This window comes from Chiloscyllium punctatum, chromosome 8 (assembly GCF_047496795.1).
Source record: "Chiloscyllium punctatum isolate Juve2018m chromosome 8, sChiPun1.3, whole genome shotgun sequence".
Classification (NCBI taxonomy): Eukaryota; Metazoa; Chordata; class Chondrichthyes; order Orectolobiformes; family Hemiscylliidae; genus Chiloscyllium; species Chiloscyllium punctatum.
The window spans coordinates 132,282,562-132,294,859 of NC_092746.1; the positions used below are offsets into that span (position 1 = coordinate 132,282,562).

Genomic DNA, 12,298 nt, shown 5'->3' on the forward strand with positions numbered 1-12,298 from the left:
GTGAAACTTCGGCAGGTACTTTGGCTCCAAGCTTAGCACTGGTGCCTCACTGCACAAAGGACTGGGGGTCAGTCCCACCCTCAGGCGACTCTCTGGGTGGGGTTTGCACATTCTGCCCGTGTCTGTGTGGGTTTGCTCCAGATTCCCCCCACAGTCCAAAAGCTGTTCAGGTTTGGGTGGATTGGCCATGCTAGCTTGCCTGTCATGTTCAGGGATGTGCAGGCTGGGTGGGTTAGCCATGGGGAATGCAGGGTTACAGGGATAGGGTAGGGTGCTGCTCAGAGAGTTGGTATGGACTAGATAGGCCGAATGACCTTTCTCCACCCTGTAGGGTTTTGTAATATATCTACAACCCTCGCTTGTTTCCAGCAACTTTAACACTTTATTGAATTCCTGACAATTGGAGGGATCCCTGGCCAATATTTCTTGCCTATCCCCAATCGCAGACAAGATCAGAGCTCATTATACTGCTCAGATCATTACCGTATAAAATATAAAATATGGAAAATAAAACTCAGTGGAAAATGGAATGGGAAAGAACGTCATTATTGACCACGGGAGAACAGAAGTACCTGCTCAAAGGCATAATTTTGGTGATCCCTTCACACGGTTGTGCCTATTTCCCAAATATTGCCCAGTGAGGGTCTGCCCTTGGTCACTTCAGTCAGTGGTAATGTATGGAGACAGAGTGGGACACCATTATACTGTCACTGGTAATACAGAGCCCTTGGTTAATGCACTGGGGGCATGGCTTCAATTCGAGGCTACTCTCGAGGTGACCCCTGTGGGATTGATGTAAAAGCTCACTGTATCCCTCAGGGAAGGGAATCTGCCATCCCTACCTGGTCTGGCCTACATGTGACTCCAGACCCACAGTAAAGCAGGTGACTCTTAACTGCCCTCTGGGTAATTGGGGATTGGCGATAACCAGCCAGTGACACTTACGTCCTGGTGTGATTAAACAGTACGCACCATGCTAATAAACAGCAATCTCTAGCCCAAACTGAAAGAGCTGGAGAAAGGAGAGGATCTCATTAACTTGGTTTTTGCCCAGTTATTTGGTGGTTATTGAGGAAGGTCATTGATCTTCTTGCTGACCTGACCATTCCCCAGCTGCTCGGTAACACCAACAGTGAGGCTTCAATTCCTGCAATGACTGACGTTACCACAAAGGACCCCCTTCACAATCTCTCCCCCCAGCCTGAGCTGGTGGAGACCCTCAGGCTAAACCAGCAGGTGCCCCTCCCTATTCCCCTCTCTCTCTCTCTCTCTCTCTCTCTCTCTCCCTCCCTCTCCCTCTCTTTCTCTTCCCTCTCCCTCCCTCTCTCTCTCTCTCTCTCCCTCTCCCACAACACCCCCCACCCCTCTCCCATGGAACATTCCTGCTTTCCCATCCTGTCTAACGGCCATTCACATGTTGCACATTTCCCTCCTTCTTTCTTTTGGAGGGGATTGCGTCAATGACTATTACCCAAGATTGACCAATCAGATCAGACCGTTGGTCAATAGACAGACACTATCAGCATCATGTGACAGTTAGCACACTGACCCCTCCCCCGGTTGCTCTGATATAAATCTCTGAGCAAAGCCACCACTCACAGCCACGGTGAAAACCATCAGAAGGTGAGACACTGTTCCTGATCACTCTTCCTGCAGCCTGGAACTGGGCACTGGGTGGGGAGCACTGGGCACTGGGTGGGGAGCACTGGGAACTGGGCACTGGGTACTGGGGAGAGAGCATTGGGAACTGGGCACTGGGCAGGCAGGGTTCTGGGAAGGGAACACTGGGTAGAGGGCACTGGATACAAGGCACTGGGGACTGGGCACTGGGGAGAGAGCACTAGGTACTGGGCACTGGGCATTGGGAACTGGGCAGGGAGCACTGGGTAGTGGGCACTGGGAATGCCACAGTGAACGGGGTACTGGGTTTTGGGTATTGGGAATTGGGAATTGAGCAGTGGGTGTATTCTCTAATTATCTGAAACCTCTTACCCATCGCGATGCACCTTAAATGCAGAATGGCATTCACCCAACAGCCCCCAGTGCAACGTGCAATCAAGAGTAATCTGAACTTTATATCTAATTGGACCGAAGGGTCTGTTTCCATGCTGCACATCTCTATGACTCTAATTCCCTGCTGTCCCTGTCCCTGGGCGGGTTTGATGGGGGGGACGGTGTAGAGGGAGCTTTATTCTGTATCTAATCCCGTGCTGGCCCTGTCCTGGGAGGGTATGATGGGGAACTGTGTAGAGGGAGCTTTACTCTGAATCTAACCCCATTCTGTCCCTGTCTTGGGAGTGTTTGATGGGGGGACAGTGTAGAGGGAGCTTTACTCTGTATCTAACCCTGTGCTGTCCCTGTCCTGGGAGTGTTTGATGGGGGACAGTGTAGAGGGAGCTTTACTCTGTATCTAACCCTGTGCTGTCCTTGTCCCTGTCCTGGGAGTGTTTGCTGGGGGACAGTGTAGAGGGAGCTTTACTCTGTATCTAACCCTGTGCTGTCCTTGTCCCTGTCCTGGGAGTGTTTGCTGGGGGACAGTGTAGAGGGAGCTTTACTCTGTATCTAACCCTGTGCTGTCCTTGTCCCTGTCCTGGGAGTGTTTGCTGGGGGACAGTGTAGAGGGAGCTTTACTCTGTATCTAACCCCGTGCTGTCCTTGTCCCTGTCCTGGGAGTGTTTGCTGGGGGACAGTGTAGAGGGAGCTTTACTCTGTATCTAACCCCGTGCTGTCCCTGTCCTGGGAGTGTTTGATGAGGATGTTGTCGATGTATTTAAGGACAAGTTAGAAAAGACCCAGACAGAAAGGAATAGAAGGATGTGGGTGAGATGGAGGGGGTTGGGGGGGGGGGGGGGGGGGGTGAGATGGAGGGGGTTGGGGGGGGGGGGGGTGAGATGGAGGGGGATGGAGGGGGTTGGGGGGTGAGATGGAGGGGGTTGGGGGGGGGGGGTGGTGAGATGGAGGGGGTTGGGGGGGGGGTGAGATGGAGGGGGTTGGGGGGTGACCGGGTTGGAGGGTAAACGATCCTGAAGGATGTTGACAAGGTGGACGTGAGTCAGGGCCAGTCTGGAACAAAGAGACACCATTTTAAATCGTTTGTGATGGCAATACTTTCTGTTGAAAAAGGGAACCAGGGGATGGACATAACTTAGATTTCCAGAAGGGTTTTGATCAGATGCTCCATCAAAGGCTGAGGTAAAGTTTGAGGCTGCTGGGTCTAACATTGACATAGAGAGCTGATTGGGCAGCTAACAGGAAGCAGACAGGAAGAAGCTGGGTCTTTCTCAGACTGACAGGATGTCATGGGGGTGCCACAGGGTCAGTGCTGGGACCTCTGATGGATGGAGGGGGATGGAGGGGATGGAGGGGGATGGAGGGGGATACTTGCTGATGTCACAAAGATGGGTTGGAAAGGGATCTGTGAAGAGGACAGCAAGTACCTACAAAGGGATTTAGTTGGGTTCAGGCAATGGGCAAAGAGCTGGCAAATGGGAAAGTGTGAAATAGGCCATTTTGGAAGAAAGAATAAAAAGGAAATGAATTACGGACAAAGGTGAGAGATTGTGGAGCTCTGAGCTGCAGTGGGATCTGGGTGTATGAGCACATCAATTCCAGAAGGTTAATCTGCAGGGACAGCGAGTAACCAGGAAAGCTCAGAGGATGTAATGGGTTATTGTGAGAGGAATTGAATACAGGAGTAGGGAGGTTACCCCTCAGTTAGGCAGGGCATTGGAGAGATTGTATCGCGAGCACAATGTATAGTACAGGTCATTGTATGGAAGGAAGGATGTAGGTGTGTGGGAGGCAGTTCAGAGATGATTCAGCAGATTAATGCCTGGAATGAAAACAGAAATCACTGGAGAAGCTCAGCAGGTCTGGCAGCATCTGTGAAGAGAGAAACAGAGTTAACATTTCAAGTCCAGTGACCCTTCCTCAGACGTTCTCTGCTTTGTCTGCAGATGCTGCCAGACCTGGAATGGGTCTTGGTTTTGTAAGGACAGGTTAGATAGACTCAGCTTGTATATGGTTTAAGGGGCAGGTGGAGACATTCTTGTTACATCAAGAACTGAGTTCGTGAAATAGAGATTCTGGGCCAGACTTCCGGGTTGGTCACAGGTGATGTGGGAGTTCATGGATTCCGTTGCGAATCACAGTGACCACATCCAGAGCAAGTGTTAGATTCCTGAGGGACTCTGGCTCAGAGTCGATGAGCTGGAGTCTGAGCTTCAAACATTGAGACACATCAGGGACAAGGAGAATACCCTGGATGCAGTCACACCATCTCGAATTCGGTCAGTGGGTCAGGGACAGGAGGACGTGTCTCCCAGTGAGTCAGCTCGAGGGATCCAGGGGGTAGTGATGAAGGAATCTGAGCTGTTCATCCTGTCTGACAGGTTAGAGATCCTTGCGCCGTGTGTGGGTGACAGCGGGAGCTGTAGGGAACTGACCATAACACCGTGAGCAAAAGTAAGGTCTGCAGTTGCTGGAGATCAGAGTTGAGAGTGTGGGGCTGGAAAAGCACAGCGGGTCAGGCAGCATCCGGGGAGCAGGAAAATCCACGTTTCAGGCATAAGGCCGAAAGGGATAGGACTTTAAACATTAAATAATGAGGGTGGTGGGGGAGTGGAAATCTAACTTCAGGAACAGCAGGTTAAGGGAAGATTGCAAGGGTTTCATTTTAGATATTTAACAAGATTGATAAGTGTGGATGTTGGACGGCTGGAGAAGTAGCAATGGGGAACCGAGAAATGGCGGAGGAATTGAGCCGGTACATTGTATCAGTTTTCACTGAGGTGGAAGACCCCAGCAACACACCAGAACTACAAGAGAATCAGGGGACAGAGATGAGGGCAGAGGCCGTCACTAAGGAGAGGGAGCTGGGGAAGCTGAAAGGTCTGAGGGATGATAACCCAGAGTTCTGAAGGAAATACCTGAGGAGATTGGAGAGACATTGGTGGGACCTTTCAGGAATCACTGGAGTCAGGGATGGTCCCAGAGGACTGGAAAAGGGCTAATACAACACCCCTGTGTAAGGGAGGGAGGGAGGCAGGAGACAGGAAACTATAGGCCGGTTAGCCTGAGCTCGGTCATTGGGAAGATTTTAGAGTCATGGAGATGGACAGCACAGAAACAGACCCTTCGGTCCAACCCGTCCATGCTGACCCAGATATCCCAACCCAATCTAGTCCCACCTGCCAGCACCCGGCCCATATCCCTCCAAACCCTTCCTATTCATATACCCATCCAAATGCCTCTTAAATGTTGCAATTGTACCAGCCTCCACCACATCCTCTGGCAGCTCATTCCATACACCACCCTCTGCGTGAAAAAGTTGCCCTTAGGTCTCTTTTATATCTTTCCCCTCTCACCCTAAACCTATGCCCTCTAGTTCTGGACTCCCCGACCCCAGGGAAAAGACTTTGCCTATTTATCCTATCCATGCCCCTCATAATTTTGTAAACCTCCATAAGGTCACCCCTCAGCCTCCGACACTCCAGGGAAAACAGCCCCAGCCTGTTCAGCCTCTCCCTGTAGCTCAGATCCTCCAACCCTGGCAACATCCTTGTAAAACCTTTTTGAACCCTTTCAGGTTTCACAACATCTTTCCGATAGGAAGGAGACGAGAATTGTACGCAATATTCCAACAGTGGTCTAACCAATGTCCTATACAGCCGCAACATGACCTCCCAACTCCTGTACTAAATACTCTGACCAATAAAGGAAAGCATACCAAACGCCTTCTTCACTATCCTATCTACCTGCGATTCCACTTTCAAGGAGCTATGAACCTGCACTCCAAGGTCTCTCTGTTCAGCAACACTCCCTAGGACCTTACCATTATGTGTATAAATCCTGCTAAGATTTGCTTTCCCAAAATGCAGCACCTCGCATTTATCTGAATTAAACTCCATCTGCCACTTCTCAGCCCATTGGCCCATCTGGTCCAGATCCTTTTGTAATCTGAGGTAACCCTCTTCGCTCTCCACTACACCTCCAATTTTGGTGTCATCTGCAAACTTACTAACTGTACCTCTTATGCCCACATCCAACTCATTTATGTAAATGACAAAAAGTAGAGGACCCAGCACCGATCCTTGTGGCGCTCCACTGGTCACAGGCCTCCAGTCTGAAAAACAACCCTCCGTCTTCTACCTTTGAGCCAGTTCTGTATCCAAATGGCTGGTTCTCCCTGTATTCTGTGAGATCTAACCTTGCTAATCAGTCTCCCATGGGGAACCTTGTCGAACGCCTTACTGAAGTCCATATAGATCACATCTACTTCTCTGCCCTCATCAATCCTCTTTGTTACTTATTAAGGATGAGATTGTGGAGAACTTGGAAGTACACGGCTTCATCAAGGGGAGGTTATACTGATGAATCTGTTATAATTCTTTGAGGAGGTAATGAGCCAATTCGACAAAGGTGAGCCAGTGGATGTGATCTATTTGGATTTCCAGAAGGCCTTTGACAAGGTGCCATACAGGAGGCTGCTAAATAAGAGTCCATGGTGTTAGGGGTAAGATATGGATAGAGGATTGGCTGACTGTCAGAAAGCAGAGGGTGAGATAAAGGGGTCTGTTTCAGGATGGCAGCAGGGGTCAGAGTTGGAACCACAACTATTCACATTATACAGTAACGGTCAGTGTTGAACTGAGATAATTGTTGCTAGGTTTATAGAAGATACAGAGATAGGTGGAGGGACAGGTAGTGTTGAGGAAGCTGGAGAGTGCAGAAGGATTTAGAGGGGCTGGGAGAGAGTGGGTAAAGCATTGGCTGTTGGAATACAATACGAGAAAGTGTCGGGTTATGCATTTTTTTTCAAAAAAATCAAGACATGGACTGTTTTCTGTTGAGACCAACTTGTTGACTGCATTTCAGACAAAGAGAGAGAGAGGGTGTTAATTCGTAAGGTGATGCAGGGTTACAGGGAGAAAGTGAGAGACTGGGGTTGAGAAATCTATCAGCTATGACTGAATGGTGAACCAGACTCAAAGGGCCGAATGGCCAAATTCTGCTACAATAGCCTTTGGCCTTCTGGTCAGTGGGAGGTGGTAGTGTAGATCAGTCATGATCGAACTGAATGGTAGAGCAGGACCCTCAAAGGGCTGAGTGACCTCCTGCTGATTGCTATGTTGAAGTAGCCTCTTTGTGTCCAGTAATCTCTCAATGATTCTCTCGAAGGCCCTTTCTCAGTGTGAGACATAAACTGCTCTGTTTCTCTGTTCTACAGGATGGTGCCTTATTACCTGTTGGTGTTTGCCTGCCTCTTCGGCTTTGCTACTTCCCACCCACGTCATGGTAAGATCTTTATGTGGAGCCAGTTACAAACAAATACAAACTGTGAGGGATTAGCCTCCGGTCTAACCAGTTGGGAGCTTCTTTATTTGAATGGTGATGAGTAGAGAGCAGTGTTGCTCAGACTGGTTCAGTGTTCACTGACTGACCAGCCAGAGACTGTACCTGAAACCAGCAATCCCAGCTCCGATAGAGACCAGCAGCACCATGGTCAAAGCTGTGCTCATCTGAATGTCTGTCTGGCTGTGTAACTCTGGAGCATTGATCAGAGAATCACAGTCCATTCAGCCCGCTGGGTCTCTGACAGGCCCTGTCCAATTAGGCAGAGGCATCTACTCCTGCCTCAAAGTCTTTCTGAAAGATTTCTGTCTGAAAGTTCCTCTGCTCTCAGCACTCACTGGAACACCACCATCCAGATCACAACTTGTGTGTAACTCCTGTCACCACTGAGTATTTCTGCCAATTACCTCAAATTATCGACTGGGGGAGAGATTCCTGACTCAGTCTGCTTGGAGACGTCATGACACACCTCTGGGACTTGAACTCTGGCCTCCTGGATCAGAGGTTGGGACATTACCATAAGCACTTCTTCCAGACAGGATAAATGTTGTCAGAGTTGAGGAAAGTGATCTTTTTTTTAAACTAACACTCATGCCCTTTATTCCAGGAAACTTGGCTGGGAATATTCGGGCCACTCAGTCCAGCCTTGCAGACTTTCTGGGGGATGCAGAGAACGCAATTGATGGGAATGACATGACTGATCCCACTAAGGGATCCTGCAGCCGTACCAGAGTGGAATCCTCCCCTTGGTGGAGACTTGACTTCCACTATCATTACCGGATCTATAAAGTCAAAATTACCACCAGCTCAGACAAAGGTTTGGAAGGAGCAAACATTCACGTTGGAGACTGTTTAAAAAACAATGGAACCAACAATAAAATGTAATTTATAAATATTTGTGTTATTTATAAATATTTCTGTAATTCACAAACCGTACGCTCTTCAGTTCTAAAGGTCACTGCATTTGAAACGTTAACTGTTTCACTCTCCCCACTTGCTGCCAGACCTGCTGAGTTTCTCCAGCAATTTCTGGTTTTGTTTCAGATTTCCAGCTTCAGCAATTCTTTGGTTTCTCTATAATTTACTGGGCCCTGTACCTCCCCCCCCCCCCCCCCTCCCTTCTGTAATTCACCAAACCTGAGAGATTCCCAATTACCTGTGTCATGTGAAAATCCCAGCCCCACACAAACTGCACTGTCAGGCTGATTAATTCAACTCATCCTGTCGTGTCTGATCTTGAGTTTGTTTCTTGCTTCTTGTGGATTGAGTTTCTCCTTCTGCCTTTTCTAGCTGTGCGTCCAACATCTCAATCGCACCGGGACAGAGTCAATTGGTTAACTGCAATGGTGTCGGAGTGCATGGTGTGTTTTTGACCATCACTATCCCAGGAAATGAAAAATGCATTTCGCTGTGTGAGGTGGAAGCTTATGGAACCCATGAGCCACACAACGACATAGAGTAAGTATTCATCGCCAGAATCTAACTCCCTGATCTCCAATCCCTCTCTCAGTGAGTATTCATCGCCAGAATCTAACTCGCTGATCTCCAATCCCTCTCAGTGAACTCTCGGCCTCGGAGTACATGTCATGCGGAGCTGTCTGTTTTCCCCCCCCCCCATCCCCATTCCCTGGGAGCGCTCAGATACCAAGTTGGCTGCCAATGGAATGTCTTTATGGGGACAGCAGCTGTGAACATGGGGTGGGGGTGGGGGTGGGGGTGTGAGCAAATGGGAAGATTGAATCTGGATTACCTGGCCACTGCTCCTGGCACAAGGACATAGTGAGGCTGAATATTTAACACCAGACCTTCATTTTGATGGGCATGTCAGTGGGAAGCTATGGGAAGGAAAAAATGGGGAGGAGGGGGGAGGATATGTTGGGTAAGGGCTGGAGAAAGAGGCTGTCCCGAGGGTTAGAGACAGAATCCATTTGGGTTGGATCTAAGGAACAATAGTGACATTGCTGAGGGTAGTTTATAGAGCAGCAACAACAGGAGGAAGGTGGAGGAACACAGCTGCAGGGGAAATCCAGAAATGCAAAAATACTCTTGCAGTTCCAATGGTGAGGGGGTATTTGTGGTTAGGGAAAGTGCAGAAATAGTTGATATTGTGTTCAGGAGAGATTTCTACACCACAATCTGCCCTCCCAATGGGAAAGGAGGTATAGCAAGATCTGGTCTCCAGAATCAAGGTGAACCAGGTAGATCCCTGTCAAATTAAAGGGAAGGGCCAGGAGGTTTGGTGAGAATGTGAGGGTAAACCTGAAACTCACTGCCTGGGATGGGAGGGGGGAGGAGGGAGGAGGGAGGAGGGGGGGATGGGGAGGGGGGGAGGGGGGAGGAGGGATGGGGAGGAGGGAGGGGGGAGGAGGGAGGGGGGAGGGGGGAGGGGGGGATGGGGAGGGGGGGATGGGGAGGGGGGAGGAGGGATGGGGAGGGGGGAGGAGGGATGGGAGGGAGGGAGGGAGAAGAGCCCTTCATCATTGAAGAAGTGTTTGGATGTGTCCCTCTGGTATCAAGGCAAACAAGGCTATGTGCCAAAGGCTGCAAAACAGGATTAGAATCCTTAGGTGGCTGGTTTTGACTAGCACAGACCAATGGGCTGAAGGGCCTTCCTCTGAGCTGGAGATCACTGGGACACCAAACCGTCCCACAATTTTCCAAACATGGCCTCAGCTGTCCATCCCTGCGCCTGTGTTCTTGCAGTTGAAATCAATGCTAACATTGTGTTCAACTTCCTAACTGCCAACTGAACCTGCCTCTGAACCGGAGGATAATCCTGAACTAGGATTCCCACATCCCTCTGTGCTTCAGATTTCCCAAACTTTTCTCCCGTTTATAAATAGTCTCCCCCTATTCTTCCACACAGTCTCCCACTCTATAATCTGCTGTTGCTGTCCCCCCCCCGAGTGAATCCAGGCCCAGCACAATATGGTAAATTCTGAATGAACCCAGTCAGTCACATCAGATCAGTATTAGCAGCTCCAGGCTCCCCCTACAACCCCCCCCCTGGGCCCTGTCCACTCCCTGATAAGGTCAGAAATGTTCATCTGTTCGGTGGAATACCGTGTCAATGAATTGGGAAAAGTATTAATCACTGACATGGTGAGTGTGATTTCCAATCAGAGAGTAACGGAGTGTTTTTTGTGACTTTTATTTTCCAGACATGAACATTAATCCAAAACGCTGCTCATTTGGAGATAGCCATGTTGTGCTTTGAGCTTCTGCAGCCAATCAGCTCCTGCTCCCCCCCACCCCCCAGGCCACACCCTCTGCTTGAATGTTGCTGTAAACAAGGATTCCAGGATGGGAACCAGCCTTTCCCAGTTTCTGTCTCCCATCCACAGTCAGTCAGTCACGGATTTCTCCATCAATCTCCCTGGAACAGTCCCAGACAATGGAGACCACGCTCAGTGACAGCATCATCTGAGAAACTCTGTCAAAGATTATCCAGGGAGACGGAGGGGGGAGGTGACTGAGAAAAATCTCAGACCATCCTGACTGTCACATGGAACAACATCTTTGTCTGAGCACCCAGAGTTCAGACTTGAACTGGTATTAATCCCCAGAGTCTCTGGTTACTAACAAACCAGGACTGATTGACGATGGAAGATCTGTATTGTGTAATTACACTGTTCTGTCAGGATGTGGGAGCGAAGTGTAACTTTCTGCTTTTTCTGATTTAAAAGCCTCAATAAAATTGCTGCCTGCACAGGCCTGAGACTGTGTCTGTTCAATCTCACTGAGTCCATGACCCACAGGACAATCAGAGACTCATTCCACACCATCACACCGACCCCCCCCCCTGCCCCTCACACAGTCACCGTCCCGGAGGGACCCCCCCCCCCCTCACACAGTCACCGTCCCGGAGGGACCCCCCCCTCACACAGTCACCGTCCCAGAGGGACCCCCCCTCACACAGTCACCGTCCCAGAGGGACCCCCCCCCTCACACAGTCACCGTCCCAGAGGGACCCCCCCCCTCACACAGTCACCGTCCCAGAGGGACCCCCCCCCCTCACACAGTCACCGTCCCAGAGGGACCCCCCCTCACACAGTCACTGTCCCAGAGGGACCCCCCCCCCTCACACAGTCACCGTCCCGGAGGGACCCCCCCTCACACAGTCACCGTCCCAGAGGGACCCCCCCCTCACACAGTCACCGTCCCAGAGGGACCCCCCCCCTCACACAGTCACCGTCCCAGAGGGACCCCCCCCCTCACACAGTCACCGTCCCAGAGGGACCCCCCCCCCCTCACACAGTCACCGTCCCAGAGGGACCCCTCTGACTCTGACACACCCCCACCCCCACCCCCACCCCCACACCACACCCCCACACTCCCCCACCACACTCTCCCCCCCCCCCCCACCCTCCCCATCCCCACAACCCCAACCTCCCCATCCCCACCACACCCCCACCCTCACCATCCCCCCCACACCCCCACCCTCACCATCCCCCCCACACCCCCACCCTCACCATCCCCACCACACCCCACCCACCACATCCACATCACATCCCCACACCCCCACCCCCACACCACACCCCCACCCACACCCCCAACACCCCCACCCACACCACATCCCCACACCTCACTGCCCACCCACACCATACCCATGTCCATCCCCCAACCTCCATGTCCCAGGGAGCTCCCACTACCCACCGTCCCCGTCCCCCTCCCCCTCCCCCTCCCCCTCCCCTTCCCAATGTAAACTCAGGCCATTACGGTGTGAATTAACCGAGGCTTATTAAATGATAAGGGGACGTGGGTGAGTGGACAGTGGGAGACCTGTTCTCCCCCCCCTACTGAAGCTCAATGATGAGAGGACACAGATGGAAGGTGATAATCTCCCGGATAACAGGAAATGACAGGTTAATGCAGGAGGCTCTGTGGAGATTCCTTCCCATTTGCCACTTTGTTGCCCAGTCTCCCAGCCTGTCCCAGTCCTTCT

At 51.0% G+C, this 12,298-nt stretch overlaps 1 protein-coding gene across 1 annotated transcript; it reads left to right on the forward strand.

Annotated features, from left to right (window-relative positions):
- The first annotated feature begins 1,542 nt into the window (after positions 1 to 1,542).
- Positions 1,543 to 11,062, forward strand: LOC140480934 (fucolectin-like). Its single transcript, XM_072576532.1, has 5 exons — positions 1,543 to 1,623; positions 7,229 to 7,296; positions 7,961 to 8,234; positions 8,644 to 8,811; positions 10,515 to 11,062. The coding sequence occupies exons 2-5, from the start codon at positions 7,230 to 7,232 to the stop codon at positions 10,525 to 10,527; spliced, it is 522 nt and encodes a 173-aa protein (XP_072432633.1). The 5' UTR covers positions 1,543 to 1,623; position 7,229; the 3' UTR covers positions 10,528 to 11,062.
- The last annotated feature ends 1,236 nt before the right edge of the window (positions 11,063 to 12,298 follow it).

Coding starts and splice junctions, on each gene's coding strand:
- LOC140480934 (XM_072576532.1), top strand. CDS start 7,230: ATGGTGCCTTATTACCTGTTGGTGTTTGCCTGCCTCTTCGGCTTTGCT. Junction 7,297..7,960: donor TACTTCCCACCCACGTCATG/GTAAGATCTTTA, acceptor CCTTTATTCCAG/GAAACTTGGCTGGGAATATT. Junction 8,235..8,643: donor AATGGAACCAACAATAAAAT/GTAATTTATAAA, acceptor TGCCTTTTCTAG/CTGTGCGTCCAACATCTCAA.